Source organism: Ananas comosus, linkage group 1 (assembly GCF_001540865.1).
Source record: "Ananas comosus cultivar F153 linkage group 1, ASM154086v1, whole genome shotgun sequence".
NCBI lineage: Eukaryota > Viridiplantae > Streptophyta > Magnoliopsida > Poales > Bromeliaceae > Ananas > Ananas comosus.
In genome coordinates this window covers 22,645,632-22,659,653 of record NC_033621.1, presented here as the reverse complement: position 1 = coordinate 22,659,653, position 14,022 = coordinate 22,645,632, and the positions used below count along the sequence as shown (strand labels likewise).

Genomic DNA, 14,022 nt, shown 5'->3' with positions numbered 1-14,022 from the left:
AGTTTAAGTGCATCAAAAACCTTGTGGCACTATATGAAGATCTATTATTTAATTATGGTGAGAGATTAGTATGTTCCTTTCTAGGTTCCTCGTATTTTAATTTAACCATCCAAATACTATTTATCTTATTTCTAGGAACAATTCAATTTTCATACTTATATCCGAATCAAATGCAGCCATAAGATTATAACTCTACTCTATATAATAGTATATTTGGCCGGTGCTTTTAAGTTATGTGAATAGCTAGGTAGGATTTAATTATTTTACTAGCAAATGCTAATTGGATTTGGGAAAAGGGGTAGATTGAAGAAGCAACTTTCTATAGCAAAATATGCAGCAATATAGAATCATCAGGAGGTAGAATAGCTTATATTGTTGCTTTTACTAACACCGCAATCTCAAATACTACAACATTTCAATAACTTAATCAGAAAAAGAATTTTGGTGGTTGATACTCGAGACCCAGGTTCGAATTCTAGTTGATTCACATTTCCAGCTAAGTTTATTTCTAAATGAAATAAACGAAAAGGATAGTCTCAAAAAAAAAAAAAAAGAAAAAGAATTTTGTTCTGTCATTAAGCACTCGCTCATGTATCATCCGATTGGCCCGCCACTGTGCATTACTCTCTTATTGAAAACAAAAATCCTTATAAATTCCTATTCTACCGCATGCTGTATTTATCACCCAAAAATCGTATGTACGAAAAATTATCGACAGTGAAATAATTCAAATAATTTATATATTTCTAGTAGGCTACAATTATAGACGGCTAATTAACTAATTAATATATTAATCAAGTTAAAAAAAACCCTTCGCAATACATACTCCTAAAAAAAGAAATTACCAATAAATGCTTGTATAGTTACGGTGCCTAGCTAGACTTGTACTTCCTAATTAACTAAATTAACCAAAAATGTAAAAAATAAAAAATAAAATAAAAAATAACATTTTATCTATCCCCATCTTAGGGGGATTGTAGATGAGACCCCCACAGGCCTGCGGCGAGGATCACGGCGAGGCCCCTGATGTGAGCCGCGTTGGAGTAGGCGCAGAAGCGGAGCAGCGAGGGGTCGCTGGGATCGAGCTGTGCATGGATGAGTGTGTTGTAGCTCGCGGGGAGGCCCTCCACTCTGCTTGCAGCGGTTAAGAAAGGCTTGGGGACAGGTAGATCAGCTCTTTGCCGTAGCGTTCGACCTGCCGACATCTGGCTCCGACGTCGGGTAGAGACTGTAAAAGTGCCAGGATTTGGGCGAACTTGTGAGGGTAGAAGGTGAGGTCGATCTCGGAGGCACATCTGCGCTGCGCTTGCACGGGTTCGAGGCGTCGACGAATAGCGGCTGTTTGTCGAGAGCCCAGTTTGAGCGAGATCGCCGGAAAAGGGGATGCGGGAATGATCTTTGGAAATAGCCTGACTTCGGAGGAGGTTCGGCTTCGGACGAGACCAGGGAAGAGGGAGCGCGCAGCATGGAGAGAGGAGAAGACGGCCATGCTGATCGGAACGACGAGACCGGGGAAGATAGTCCGGGCGGTGGTAGATAGATATTATTGATAGATAGATAGTCCGGGCGGTGGTCTCAGCATGGCCGTCTCCTCCCCCCCTTCTCTCTATGTTGCAGGTTCAGGCTCCGTCTTCCCCGGTCTCGTCGTTCCGATCAGCATGGCCGTCTTCTCCTCTCTCCATGCTGCGCGCTCCCTCTTCCCTGGTCTCGTCCGAAGCCGAACCTCCTCCGAAGTCAGGCTATTTCCAAAGATCATTCCCGCATCCCCTTTTCCGGCGATCTCGCTCAAACTGGGCTCCCGACAAACCGCCGCTATTCGTCGACGCCTCGAACCCGTGCAAGCGAAAGCGCAGATGTGACCCCGTGATCGACCTCGCCTTCTACCCTCACATGTTCGCCCAAGTCCTGGCACTTTTACCCGACGTCCGCGCCAGATGTCAGCAGATTGAACGCTACGGCAAACAGCTCTCTCCTGTCCCCACACCTTTCCTAACCGCCACAAACAGAGTGGAGGGCCTCCCCGCGAGCTACAACACATGCATCCATGCGCAGCTCGATCCCAGCGACCCCTCGCTGCTCCGCTTCTGCGCCTACTCCGACGCGGCTCACATCAGGGGCCTCGCCGTGATCCTCGCCACAGGCCTGTGGGGGTCGCACGTGCGAACCGTCGCAGACATGTCGCTCGCGCCGTTCACGCTGCTCATCGGGCAGAGCCTTTTGCCTGCTCGCTGGTGCAACCACTTCATGCTGCTCCTCGAACACATGCAGCGTAAAGCTCGCGAGCTTATTACGACTAATTATGTCGATTATAATAGTAAGGTGAACGATATTTTGAGTACTATGGGACTGGGAAGTCTTCATATTTCTGTGAAGGATGAGATTGATAAGACCCATGTGGTCCATGAATTGCTCAGTCCAATTGGTCTTGACATGAACGATGACGATGACTGCAATGATTTCCATGAGGGAAAAATATGATGAGCATTCGATAATGAGTGAAGAAGATGAGAATGATTCGAACACATCTACAATCCCCTCCGATGGGGTAGATACATATATTTTTTAAAAAAATTTAATTTTTTTTTATATATATTTAGTTAATTTAGTTAATTAGGGACTACAAGTCTACGCAGTAATTTTTTTTTAGGCACTTCTATTGCGGAGGGGTTTTGTATTTGAGTAATATATTAATTAGTTAATTAGCCGTCTATAATTATATTTGGGTGATGAATACAGCGTGAATCTGAGAATTGTTATAAAGTCATTTTTGATAGGCATAAAACCGCATTTTGGATTGTAATTGGGATAACACTTTAGTATTGCTACAGAGTCGCAACGGCCAATATGATAAGAAAAAGTCTATCCATAACCTCTTTTTAGAGGTGTATGATATACACTCACCCTACACCCCTTTAGAGGTGTATATCATACACCGCTTTAGAGGTGTATGTGTAGCATCACTCATATGATCATGTACGAGGGATGACTGAATTATTATAGTATTTGACATTGTCATGATAATAAAATCAACAATATAAGCTATTCTATCTTCTGATAATATATATTAATTAGATCTCTCAAAAAAAAAAAAATATTAATTAGATTAATTAATAATTTAATATCGTAATTAAATTTAGACTTTAATTAAACTTGTTCCTGCCTGGAAACAAGCTTGTTCAGGAAAAAGAATGGAACAACAGATCGAGCTTATTCCAAGGATCTGAAAATTACTGTTTTTGAATACAAATATTTATATTTGGGAACAAAGGGGAGAAATTTCAGGAATTCGAGAATTACTATTTTCGGATACGAATATTTATCTTTGATAACAAATAGGGGAACAAAGGCTCCTGTTTCTGAACCAAACGTTGTCTACGAGTATAGACACTTTTATACTCATAAGTTTTCAGCCTTTGGTCTTTGGATAAAGGGATATGTGGACACCTTTATACTTATAAATTTTCAACCCTTGGATGAAGGGATATGTGATTAGGATGATAGTGATATCCGGCTAGGAGGATAGTGGTCTTCTAGGGTTGAGTTGGTGGTTGGTTGAATAGTATTAGAGCGGAAATAGTGAAAAGATAAATCTAATGGCCCAAAACTTTTGAGTATAAAGGAGTATATATTAAGTATAGCAGTCGAACTCCTATTATATAATATTTATAAATAATATATTATATAATAGTATATTAATATGAAAATAAAATTATATATAGATATGGAGTCGAGCTCCGCTGCCACCTATTTGTTTTCGATGATGGAGCGCCGAAATTGACAATCGACACCATTAATATGATCTATACCGTTTGAAGCATTTAAAAATTAAATTTTATGTTTTTTTTATATTATTTTCTTATCCATTAAGTAGACACAAAAATGAATGGTTGAAAATGAATATTCTTTAAAAAGTGATGATAGAAGTCTTGTAATTAAGATGAAGAGTGTAAATCTTGTTGTAAATAGTTTAAAAAACTTTTTAACTAAAATTCAATTGATTTTGATATCTTTACGCTGTTAAATGAGAAAACATCTCATATTAACCATTATAATTACAAATTTCGAAACCTTTCGATCATTAAGCTAATGATGTCAAAAAGATTTGAAATTCGGTTTTTTAATGTTTCAAGTAGTATAGATCATATTCAACCGTCAACGTAAACAAATGGGTGACATCGAAATCCATTTGTTACTGATACCATTCTAGCTCAACTCTATAGGCATATATAACGAAAGAGGGTGAGAGAGAGGTCCATGCAGTCCATGAGGTGGAGCGGATCTAGGGATGTAAAACAGGCTCGGCGGCCCGTGGGCTGCCTAGTCCGACACGATCCCAGGTCGTGCTGCAGCACGGCACCGGTACTGTAGCACCCGTGCCAACCTGGCCCGATAATTCGGGCCGTACTGGACGTATACTCTTCGTCCCGACGGCTCAGCCCGTAACGAGCCTAGGCTGTGCCGGGCCAAGAACAGGCCGGCCGTTCGACACGGCACGACCCACTTAGGTTGTGCCTACCCGGCCAGCACGGCCCAGGCCCCAAGCCCAAGGCAAAATTGCCTTCGGCTTGGGGTCAGAGCTCCTAGGAAGAAGGGCCCCAAGAGCTCCCCTCCCAAGCTCTGCAGTGGCAGACCTTGGGAGGGCGGTTTTGGTCCATCGGACAAGTTGGTCTGATGGACCAGAACGCACTTAATTATATTTAAAATAATAATAATAATTTATTAATTTTTTAGAAAAATTAAAATATTTATCAATTTGAAAATTTTTAACCACAATATAAATTTTAATAGAAATAATTAATTAATCATAATTTAAAATTTTATATTTTTTTTAAAATAAAAATAAAAATTTTAACTGAAAGATCCGAAGTCCGGCACGGCCTGGACCTTCCCGACATGGGGCCATGATGGGCCGGATGGTTGATTGCATCCGGCCTGGCACGGCCTGGATGTGAATCCGAGCCAGGTCGGGCCGACCCCTAGCTCGTTTCTGCCCTAGTAATGTGGTTCGTGCTTGCCCGACAGCGGCCCACATTATACCCCTGTGGACGAGGAATTCTACACTGTCACACTTACACCACGTCATTAATAACAAGTCAATCACATTTATTCTCTGCAAACAAAAGTACAATAAAAATATTTTTTTACAATCATAATGGGACATATATTCAAAAAAGGAGACATTTGATTGGCCTGTTACGCCACTTCACCAATATACCCCTTGCATTGTAGAATTTTTCCCTGTGGACCTCATGGACCACGTGCTCCAGGCCTGTATAGCTGACATTACGGATTTAATTGTTTTATATTAAATGTGGTATATGACATTACGGATACACCGGGTGCAGGTAATAAGTAATAACGTCTACTCACGAGAATCCGAATTCTCACTAAACCCTGCCTCTCCGATTCAATTCCTCGATTCGGCGGCGCCGGGTAGCATCGTCGTCTTCAAGAGAGGGAGAGAGAGAGCGAGAGAGAGAGAGAGCATCAATGGCGATGACCTCTACAGTACGAGGGGGGGAAGAGAAAGGGGCGACGACGAAGGGGGAGGCGGCGCTGGAGCGGCTGCGTTCGGCGGATCCGGCGCGCTACCTATCGCCGTCCCCGAAACTCTCCTCGCTCGCCCGCGCCGCGTCGAGCCACCTCTTCTCGTCGCTGGTCCCCTTGTGCCCTAACCCTCCCATCGACCGCCTTCTCGCCGGCGAGGGCTTCGACGCCGAGCAGGTGTGGTTCCAGGTCGACCTCCTCTCCCGCCCCCTCCTTGCCCTACTCCGCCGCGAGCTCCGCCGCTTCGAGCGCGATCCCCCCTCCTTTGCCCCCATGGAGAGTGTCGGAGGTGGCGGCGGGGGAAAGGAGGCGGCGGAGGAAGAGGAGGGTGTAGGTGACGATCGATTTGATGATGAGGATGATGAGGAGGAAGAGAGGGAAGAGGGCGATGGAGATGATGATGAAGATGAGAGAGAGGATGATGATGATGATGATGATAAGGAGGAGGAAGAGGAGGAAGAGGATGAGGAGGAAGGTGGCAAAAGAGTGGGAGTTGTGGAGGATCGATTCTTGAAGATTAAGGAGTTGGAGGAGTACCTAGAGAAGGGTGAGGCGGAGGAATATGGTGAACAGGAGCTGGGAAGCAGAAATAGAGACAAGAAGAAGAGAAAAGCCAATGAGGAAGATGAAGATGAAGATGATGATGATGATGATGAGGATGAACAGGGAAGTGAAGAGGAGGAAGATGGTGGGGACGATTTGGATGTAAGAATTCTATTTTTCCCCTTGTCTTATCATGACTCGTATTTATGGTAAAATTAAGTCATGTTTTTCATTTTTTGTACAATAATTTGAGTTCCTAGTCATGTTTTTACAAACATTATACCTAACAAACAGGTTTCTCCTCGAATAAGGACATTGTCGGGATAGTTTGTGAATGAGAGAAATGTATTACCAAATGATGCTGAGTGTTGGTAGGAAGATTAAGATAAGCAGGTTTCTTGTTAGTTCTTCAAGGTTTATGATGTGAGTGATGCAGTATGAGAATTTGGTTTGGTCAAATGAATTATTTGATCACACCTTCTGGCTTCTATTGACAGCTAGTTACTGTTGTGTTTGAAAATAGCTGAAAATTGTGAAATACATTCAACAGAATTACAGACTTTTATGTTAACGCTTTGGTAGAATCTCTCTTTTAATTCTTTAATAAATATTGTTTTGTTGCTTTAATTCAGTTGGAGGATTTTGATGATGATGCCAGTGAAGAAGCAGATGGTGCTGAAAATGCAAGGTATTTCTTTTTTCATAATCCTTTGGAGCTGTCATTTTGTACTTACATATATGCCATACTTTTCCAAAAGACCATCAGCTGAGCTGAGATTGAGTGTACAATCCAGGTACATATGTTACTCGTGCTTTTGTTGCTTAAATTGTCTGGTAGAGTTGTGGATGGTATAAACTAAAAAAATCATACAAAAAAAGAAAAAACCATTTGCATGACATATCGAAGTACCTAAGAAACATATAGTTTGCGATGAGTTACCAGACAAACTAGTCCACTAACCCCCTGCCCCCATACACAACATTACAACACATCGCACTCACATACGTGGATAGAATATGAAGGAAAAAAAAACAATAGTGTCTAGTTGTGTAAATGATTATTGATTTATCTTGTATTCTTTTAAGAAGGGAAGCAGCTCTTCAAAGTTATGCTATTTGGGAAATATTCTATAGATAATTGCGGGGATTCATTGTATGTACTGCAAATAATCATGATATTTTACTATTTGGCATGTTTTTGGAAATCCAGAATGTGATTTTTTATAAACTTCAATAATATTTCATCAACTCTTTTGTTGATCTCTTACCAGGGAGGACTGCATAATGCCCCTTACCTTGGTTGTTCGATTATTAAACTCAAAGCAATAGATTTAGTCTAGTTGTTGTGATGCCTATCTGTACTATAACATGGAGAAAAATTATGATTTTTCTTGTATTTGGTGCGTTCCTTAATGTATAATGTTTCACTTTTGCTAGAGTTTTAACTTAAGAATAAGATCTTTAATAACATGAAAAGGGTGCTGCAGATATGAAGACTTCTACGGAGGAAAAACCAAGAAGGGACATGACAAGAAAGATGGTGGTAAAAAGAAGAAAAGTTCTTCAAAGAAAGTTCAATTCCTTGATGACTCGAGGGACATGGAAATGGATGCTGAACAAGATGATCATGATGAAAACGTTTGCACATAGGACTATTTTTACATGTCATTGAATACTAAATTTGTGAATAGAATGGTTCACAAGGTATTCATTACTTCATATTTTCTTCCTTCAGGAGACAAAGGTTTTGTCGACTCATGAGAAGGAGCTACAGAAGATGCGGTTGAAAATAGAGCAGATGGAGAAAGCAAATTTGGAACCTAAGTCCTGGACTATGCAGGGAGAGGTATTTATGATATCATTTTCTTTCCTGTCTCTTCTCATTCATGTTGTAGCTTCGGACTCAGTACAATCCAACATTTTGGTATGATTTGCCAGTTGAATAAACTTCATAATTTGAATGTGTTTAGAAGTATTATTAATAGTTTTTTGTTATGTGGTAGGTTACTGCTGCCAAAAGGCCCAAAAATAGTGCTCTTGAGGTGGACCTTGACTTTGAGCACCGTACCAGACCTGCTCCTGTAATCACAGAGGAAGTCACAGCTTCTCTTGAAGAGATGATCAAGAAAAGGATTATTGAGGTAATGGATAATTGTTTGTGGAATATTTGGCCTCCTTTTTTTTTTTCAAAATTTTTGGTGTGTTCTTCGTGTTTTGATGGATGCTTGATGTTAACCAAAATACTTGAAAAGCTGGCATGAAAGACAAGCAACAAAACATCAATGGTGAAGAATGAAATGGTCCAGATGTCTTGTTGCTTGCAGTGTGTTTAATAACTTGCATTGATCAAGAGCCAGCGGGCATTTTTCCTCTTTGACTTTGGTGGATTTGATGGTTCATTGTTGTCTCTACTTTCTTTCTTCATTCAATACAGAATCTTTTTGATGATGTTCAAAGGGCCCCTGTTTTGCCGTATAAAGCACCAAAGGAGCACAAGGAGCTGGTAACTGTTTCTTTTTATGCACCAATTTTATTGTATATTAAGTTCTTTTAGAGCCCTAGTTTCTTCTTTTACGGTCCGAGGTGCCTACCTAAATGTACTTTGTTTTAATTGGCAGGACGAGAACAAGAGCAAGAAGGGCCTTGCCGAAATTTATGAGGTTCGTAATCTTCAGAAAATACTTCCTTTAGAATTTTACATGAATTAATATATCGGTAAAAATTTCTGCTTTTGATTTTTTTTTTGATTTTTTTTTCCTATGCTATATTCAGGAAGAATATGCACAGAAGACTGGTCTTGCTTCAGCTCCTCCTTCTGTATCAGATGAACAAAAGAGAGAGGTATGGGTTATTCTTCGGAAAGCACGATTAACAAGCAGTAGTGTTGTGAGTTTGCTAAAAGAACTATACACTTGTAGTTCCTTCGTTGATATTAGGGTATTGAATTGTATTTAGTGAAGCTTTTTGGTTTAGTACTTTGCTGAAGAGAAGAATAAAGATTCCTTAATCTTGTTGGCTCTGTTCTTTTCTGGTATTAGCAAGAGGTAAGATAGAGTTGAGGATGGTCATTTAACTATCACTGTGTTAGTCATGATATAAGTCCAAGTCTTTTTACATCCTTTTACACTCTTATTTCTTTTTCTGCTTTCCCCCCCTCTTTTGGATCATTGTCAATCATCAGTTACTGACCATTGTTTTGGTGGGAAGATAAAAGGGAACTCTGTTTCTCCCCTTTATTTTGCCAGACAGAGCAAAAAGATGTTAGCAATAGTTGCGAGCCCAAAAGCCACTATTCTAGTCAATTCCAAGGATCGGTATTCCCCACTTTTTCCTTAGCTACCTTTGTTATCCAGTAATTCTTTATCGTCCTTGTTACCCAAAAAATTGATCTCATAGGAAAGAGGCTCAGAAATGTATTCAACACTCCTGGTCACATGCATAATGGATTTCAAAGCCGGGGGAATTTTCCGTAGAAATGGACACTGGAGAATCATGCACACACTTAAGATCATCAGTTCTAGCTCTCACATTAGTCATCACAATATTGCATACATATAACAAGCCAACTTAGTTCTTTGTATATTCCCTTATCATAATTGGTTTATTATGTTTTACAACCCTAACAAGAGTCTTACTACTTTATATTATGTTTTTCACATCTTACTGTTCTTTTGCATCATTGATAATTCTTTTGCTTAGGCAAGTGCTTTGTTCAAGAATATCTGTTTGAAGTTGGACGCCCTGTCTCACTTCCACTTTGCTCCAAAGCCGGTATGTAATAGTACCAACGTTGTTGCATATTGTCTATTAGAATTTCTAAGATGTTTTTTTAGATTTATTAATTAAACAGAACCTTTGCAGGTTATTGAAGACATGTCCATACAAGCAAATGTTCCTGCCCTAGCAATGGAAGAGGTAAATGAACTTCTGATAGTTTTGCTGTTCTTGTCTCCTTAAGCTTTATTAACAGTAATAGCCGATGGTATAGATTGCGCCTATAGCTGTCTCGGATGCTGCGATGCTTGCTCCTGAAGAGATTTTTGAAGGCAAAGGTGATATAAAGGCAGAGGGAGAGCTCACCCAAGCAGAACGGAGAAGAAGAAGGGCTAACAAGAAAAGGAAATTCAAAGGTAATCTCCTTTTCTCACTCTTAAATATGAAATAACTAAATTTATGAGAGTATATGTGTGAAAAGTGGAAGCATATAAAAATTTGTAACTACAATTTTAGATTTTAAAGGGTACACAATTAGTAGATAATTTATAATGGTTTAAATGTTAAAGGATGAGAGTATACAGATAAAAAGAAGAAAATTACATATAAAAAAATGGTGATGAAATCACCGAACTGCTCTTTTCTTTTCTTGTCGGTAAATCTAATTTCAGATTTTGAGAGGTGCAAAGTATCACTTAATCATAGTAGGGTTTGTTGAAGGATGAAAGTGAAGTGATTTTGAAAAAGAAAAGTGTGTAAAAAAAAATCTGTTCATGTCGAGTCATGGAAACACGACATGTATCCTACTATTCATGTTTGGATCTTTTTTTCGGCAGCATATACCGACAAAAAAAATAAAATCTGTTCATGTCGAGTCATGGAAACACAACATGTATCCCACTATTCATGTTTGGATCTTTTTTTTGGTAGCATTTACCTTGTCGGTTATGTCATTGCGTCTGTCATTAGCATATAAACTCAGTTAGTAGAGGGGGCATTTTACTTTGGTAGGGTTTTTATGGCTGCATAAATACAATAATACAGGACATTGCTTTGCTGCTTTTCCTCCATCTGGTTAGTCTCCTTTCAAGTCTTCTTAGTTTCACAACTGATAATCTCTCTTGATTTGGGCAGCTAAATCAGCTAAAAGAGCAGCCAAAAAGCCGCGTGAAAGTGCAGATTTGAATCATACCAGTGGTAATTTATGCACGGTTTTTTATTTTCACGAGCCCATTTCATCTACCATTTTGACATGTTACTCGCACAATTTATTTTATTTTGTTCCAGATAAATCAATCTCCTTAATGTTTTTTCTTCTTCTTTTTTTTAATAAATAAGCAGGCAACTGAGCCAGATATATCTCAAAGCAAATTTGGAAACTGCGATAACTCGGTTATCGGCACGAGGATTATATTCTTAAATTTCGAAGAGTAGGCTAATTTAAATTCGAATTTGAGTTCGAATTCTTTTGTTGAGAGAGAGAGAGAGAGAGAGAAAGAGAGGGGATATGGTTTGATTATTTTAAAGAGAAGGCTGGTTCGAATTGGAAGCAGTAAATGGAGAAGTCAGAAGCAAGTATTTGAACGTGTAGACCAGCTGCCACCCTCAGGTTGTTACGTATAAATGGTGAGTTATCACTAGGTATTGGTTTTTTCTTTTATCTATGAGAAAAATGAGATAATCGTTTGTATCTTATTATACCTGATAATCAATCAATTTGTCCTGTAAAACAGATAGTAAGTTTGTAACTAAAGTTTGTTTTTTTTTTTATTTTAATTTAACTGTGGAATTCTTTGATTTGAAGACGCAGCAGAGTCCCGGATTATTTTTCTCTCTTTCCAAAAGAATTGGGGGTTGTTTGGTTTTTACGTAAAAACCATCCAAAAAATTCTTTTCGGGTCAAAATACATGCCTTTTCATTTGCTTGTTTACCTGTAAAACTGTTTTCCTGTACACATCTGTTGAAAATTCGGACTTTCTGCTTTCTGCCCGAAACGAAAATTCACGTGCGGGAAAACTCGGCTGACGGGTGCAGCTTTGACGCTGGTCGCAGCCAGCACTGGAAATGTGTGGACTAAAACTTTTCTTTGACTCTAGAAAGTATTGTGCACGGTAGGTGCATCATATTTGTCCATCAATTTTTTTGGGAAAAACTTCAAAAATCCCTCCTATGGTTTCACACTTTCTCACTTTAATACCCTGTGGTTAAAAGTGTATCAATTTGGTATCCTGTGGTTTCATTTTTATTTTTTAGGCAGCTTTTTCGTTAATATTTTGTTAAATTATATACAAAAAATTTTAGATGCCCATCTAGATTTATCGAATATTTATTTTAGTACTTTTTAATTTTAATTTTAATTTTGTCACTAATTTTTTTAAAAAATAATGAAATTGATAATAAAAAGAGAAAAATGAAACCACATGGCACTAAATTGATACACTTTAAACTATAGGATACTAAAGTGAGAAAGTGCGAAACCATGGAGTTTTTTTAAAAGTTTTCCCTTTTTTTTTTTTAGTCTTATCTAATCTTTTACTTTATTTTAATCTCTAATATTGATATTTAGTAGTTGTTTTTATATTTATTTAAAATTAATAGTTAAATTAAATTAGGAGATGAATGCGGTGCATGGATGCCGTAATAATTCATCATTCTTTTGGAACCCCATTTATGTTTAATTGAGTGATGTAATATCTATAATAATATAGAATAATATGATATAGGTTATATTTTGTTTGAAAATATATATTAATATCTACAATAATATACTATCTATATATACAATAAAATTAACAAAATAATACATGCCGTATAATATAATTAATATAAATCTATAATAATAGAAAAAATAAAATAAATTATATAGTTTTTCATCTCCATTTTCTACGATCCAAACAAGTACCGTGAAAACCTTATTTTCTTTTCCTACAAATCAAATACAAAAATTCATAAAATTATTTTTTCATTAAAAATACTTTTCCACTGAAGCGGTTTTTCATAGTTTTACATAGAATCAAATAAACCCTAAGCCAAATCATGCAGCAATTTCTACCCCTCATAGATTTTAGTTGTAGTTAAAAAAAAAAACAAAAAATAAGATAAAGGATGGAAAATAAGTAATCTTTAAAATATATTGTTTGGATGAAAACAAAATTCATAAAAAAAAAATTCCTCTTAGTTACTCTTTGTAAGTACCACCAAGCTTCAAGTATAAATGACAACGGGCTTTGGAGGGTATCTATCCAATGGTTTCGGAATGAAATTCCTAACATAACAATATTCGGTAGGAGACCAATGACTTGTGATTCTCCTTAAAAAAAAAAAAAATGTAAGAAACCACCATGAACATAAAACTAAAAAACAAAAGCAACCTTTGCTTCCCAAATATGGATATAAATCTTACACTTTTTTCATCCATGTGTCTATATCTTCACATTAATTTTATCAATTAGTTTTTTAATATTAAAATTTAAAAAAATTATCTAAATTTTTCGATAGAGATAAACACTAATATGATTTTTTATAATAAAATTCCAAAAAATTATGTCTGAATTTTTAGATGTACAGGGGTAAAAATTACGCCTTACTTTTTCATGTACACAAGTGACTTTTTTTTTTTTAGTTTTAAGAATAGACGTTCAACAATTTGTAAAATTAGACTTAAAGTAGTGAATAATTTTTCACATTTAGAAAGCACTACTTTATTCATTGTATAAGTCTAATTTTATAAATAATTTATTTAAAAANATGGAGCATCCAAATCGACGATCGGCACCGTTAAATATAATCTATACCACTTGAAGTATTTAGAAATCAAATTTCATACATTTTCGATATTATTCTTTTATTCATCGAGTGTACATAAAAATGAACGGCTAAAAATGAATATTTTTTAAAAAATGATGATAGGAGTCTTGTAATCAAGATCAAGAGTATAGATTTTGTTTTAAATAGTTTAAAGAATTTTCTAACAAAAATTCAATTGATTTGAATATCTTTACGCCATTAAAATAGAAAACGACTCATATCGACCATTAAAATTACAAATTTTGAAACCCTTTGAACATTAGGCAAATGATGTCAAAAAGATTTGAAATTTGATTTCTGAACACTTCAAGTGGTATAGATCATGTTCAACGGTACCGATCGTTGATTCGGAGGATCTATCATCGAAAACAAATGGGTGGCAACGGAGCCCGTTTGCTATCGATAGTATT

At 37.4% G+C, this 14,022-nt stretch overlaps 1 protein-coding gene across 1 annotated transcript; it reads left to right on the top strand.

Moving 5' to 3' along the window:
• On the top strand, positions 5,388-11,574 carry LOC109719086 (U3 small nucleolar ribonucleoprotein protein MPP10). The gene is made up of 13 exons (XM_020245612.1): positions 5,388-6,252; positions 6,723-6,778; positions 7,578-7,728; positions 7,826-7,936; positions 8,094-8,231; positions 8,525-8,593; positions 8,709-8,750; positions 8,863-8,931; positions 9,790-9,861; positions 9,952-10,005; positions 10,079-10,220; positions 10,939-11,001; positions 11,146-11,574. Exons 1-13 carry the CDS (start codon positions 5,491-5,493, stop codon positions 11,151-11,153), a joined length of 1,737 nt encoding a protein of 578 aa, XP_020101201.1. The 5' UTR covers positions 5,388-5,490; the 3' UTR covers positions 11,154-11,574.

What these genes read in the sequence shown, in the direction of transcription:
- LOC109719086 (XM_020245612.1), top strand. Translation starts at nt 5,491, where the DNA reads ATGGCGATGACCTCTACAGTACGAGGGGGGGAAGAGAAAGGGGCGACG. An exon ending in TCAAGAAAAGGATTATTGAG is followed by an intron (nt 8,232 to 8,524) that starts GTAATGGATAAT and finishes CATTCAATACAG; the next exon opens with AATCTTTTTGATGATGTTCA. An exon ending in TCCACTTTGCTCCAAAGCCG is followed by an intron (nt 9,862 to 9,951) that starts GTATGTAATAGT and finishes GAACCTTTGCAG; the next exon opens with GTTATTGAAGACATGTCCAT.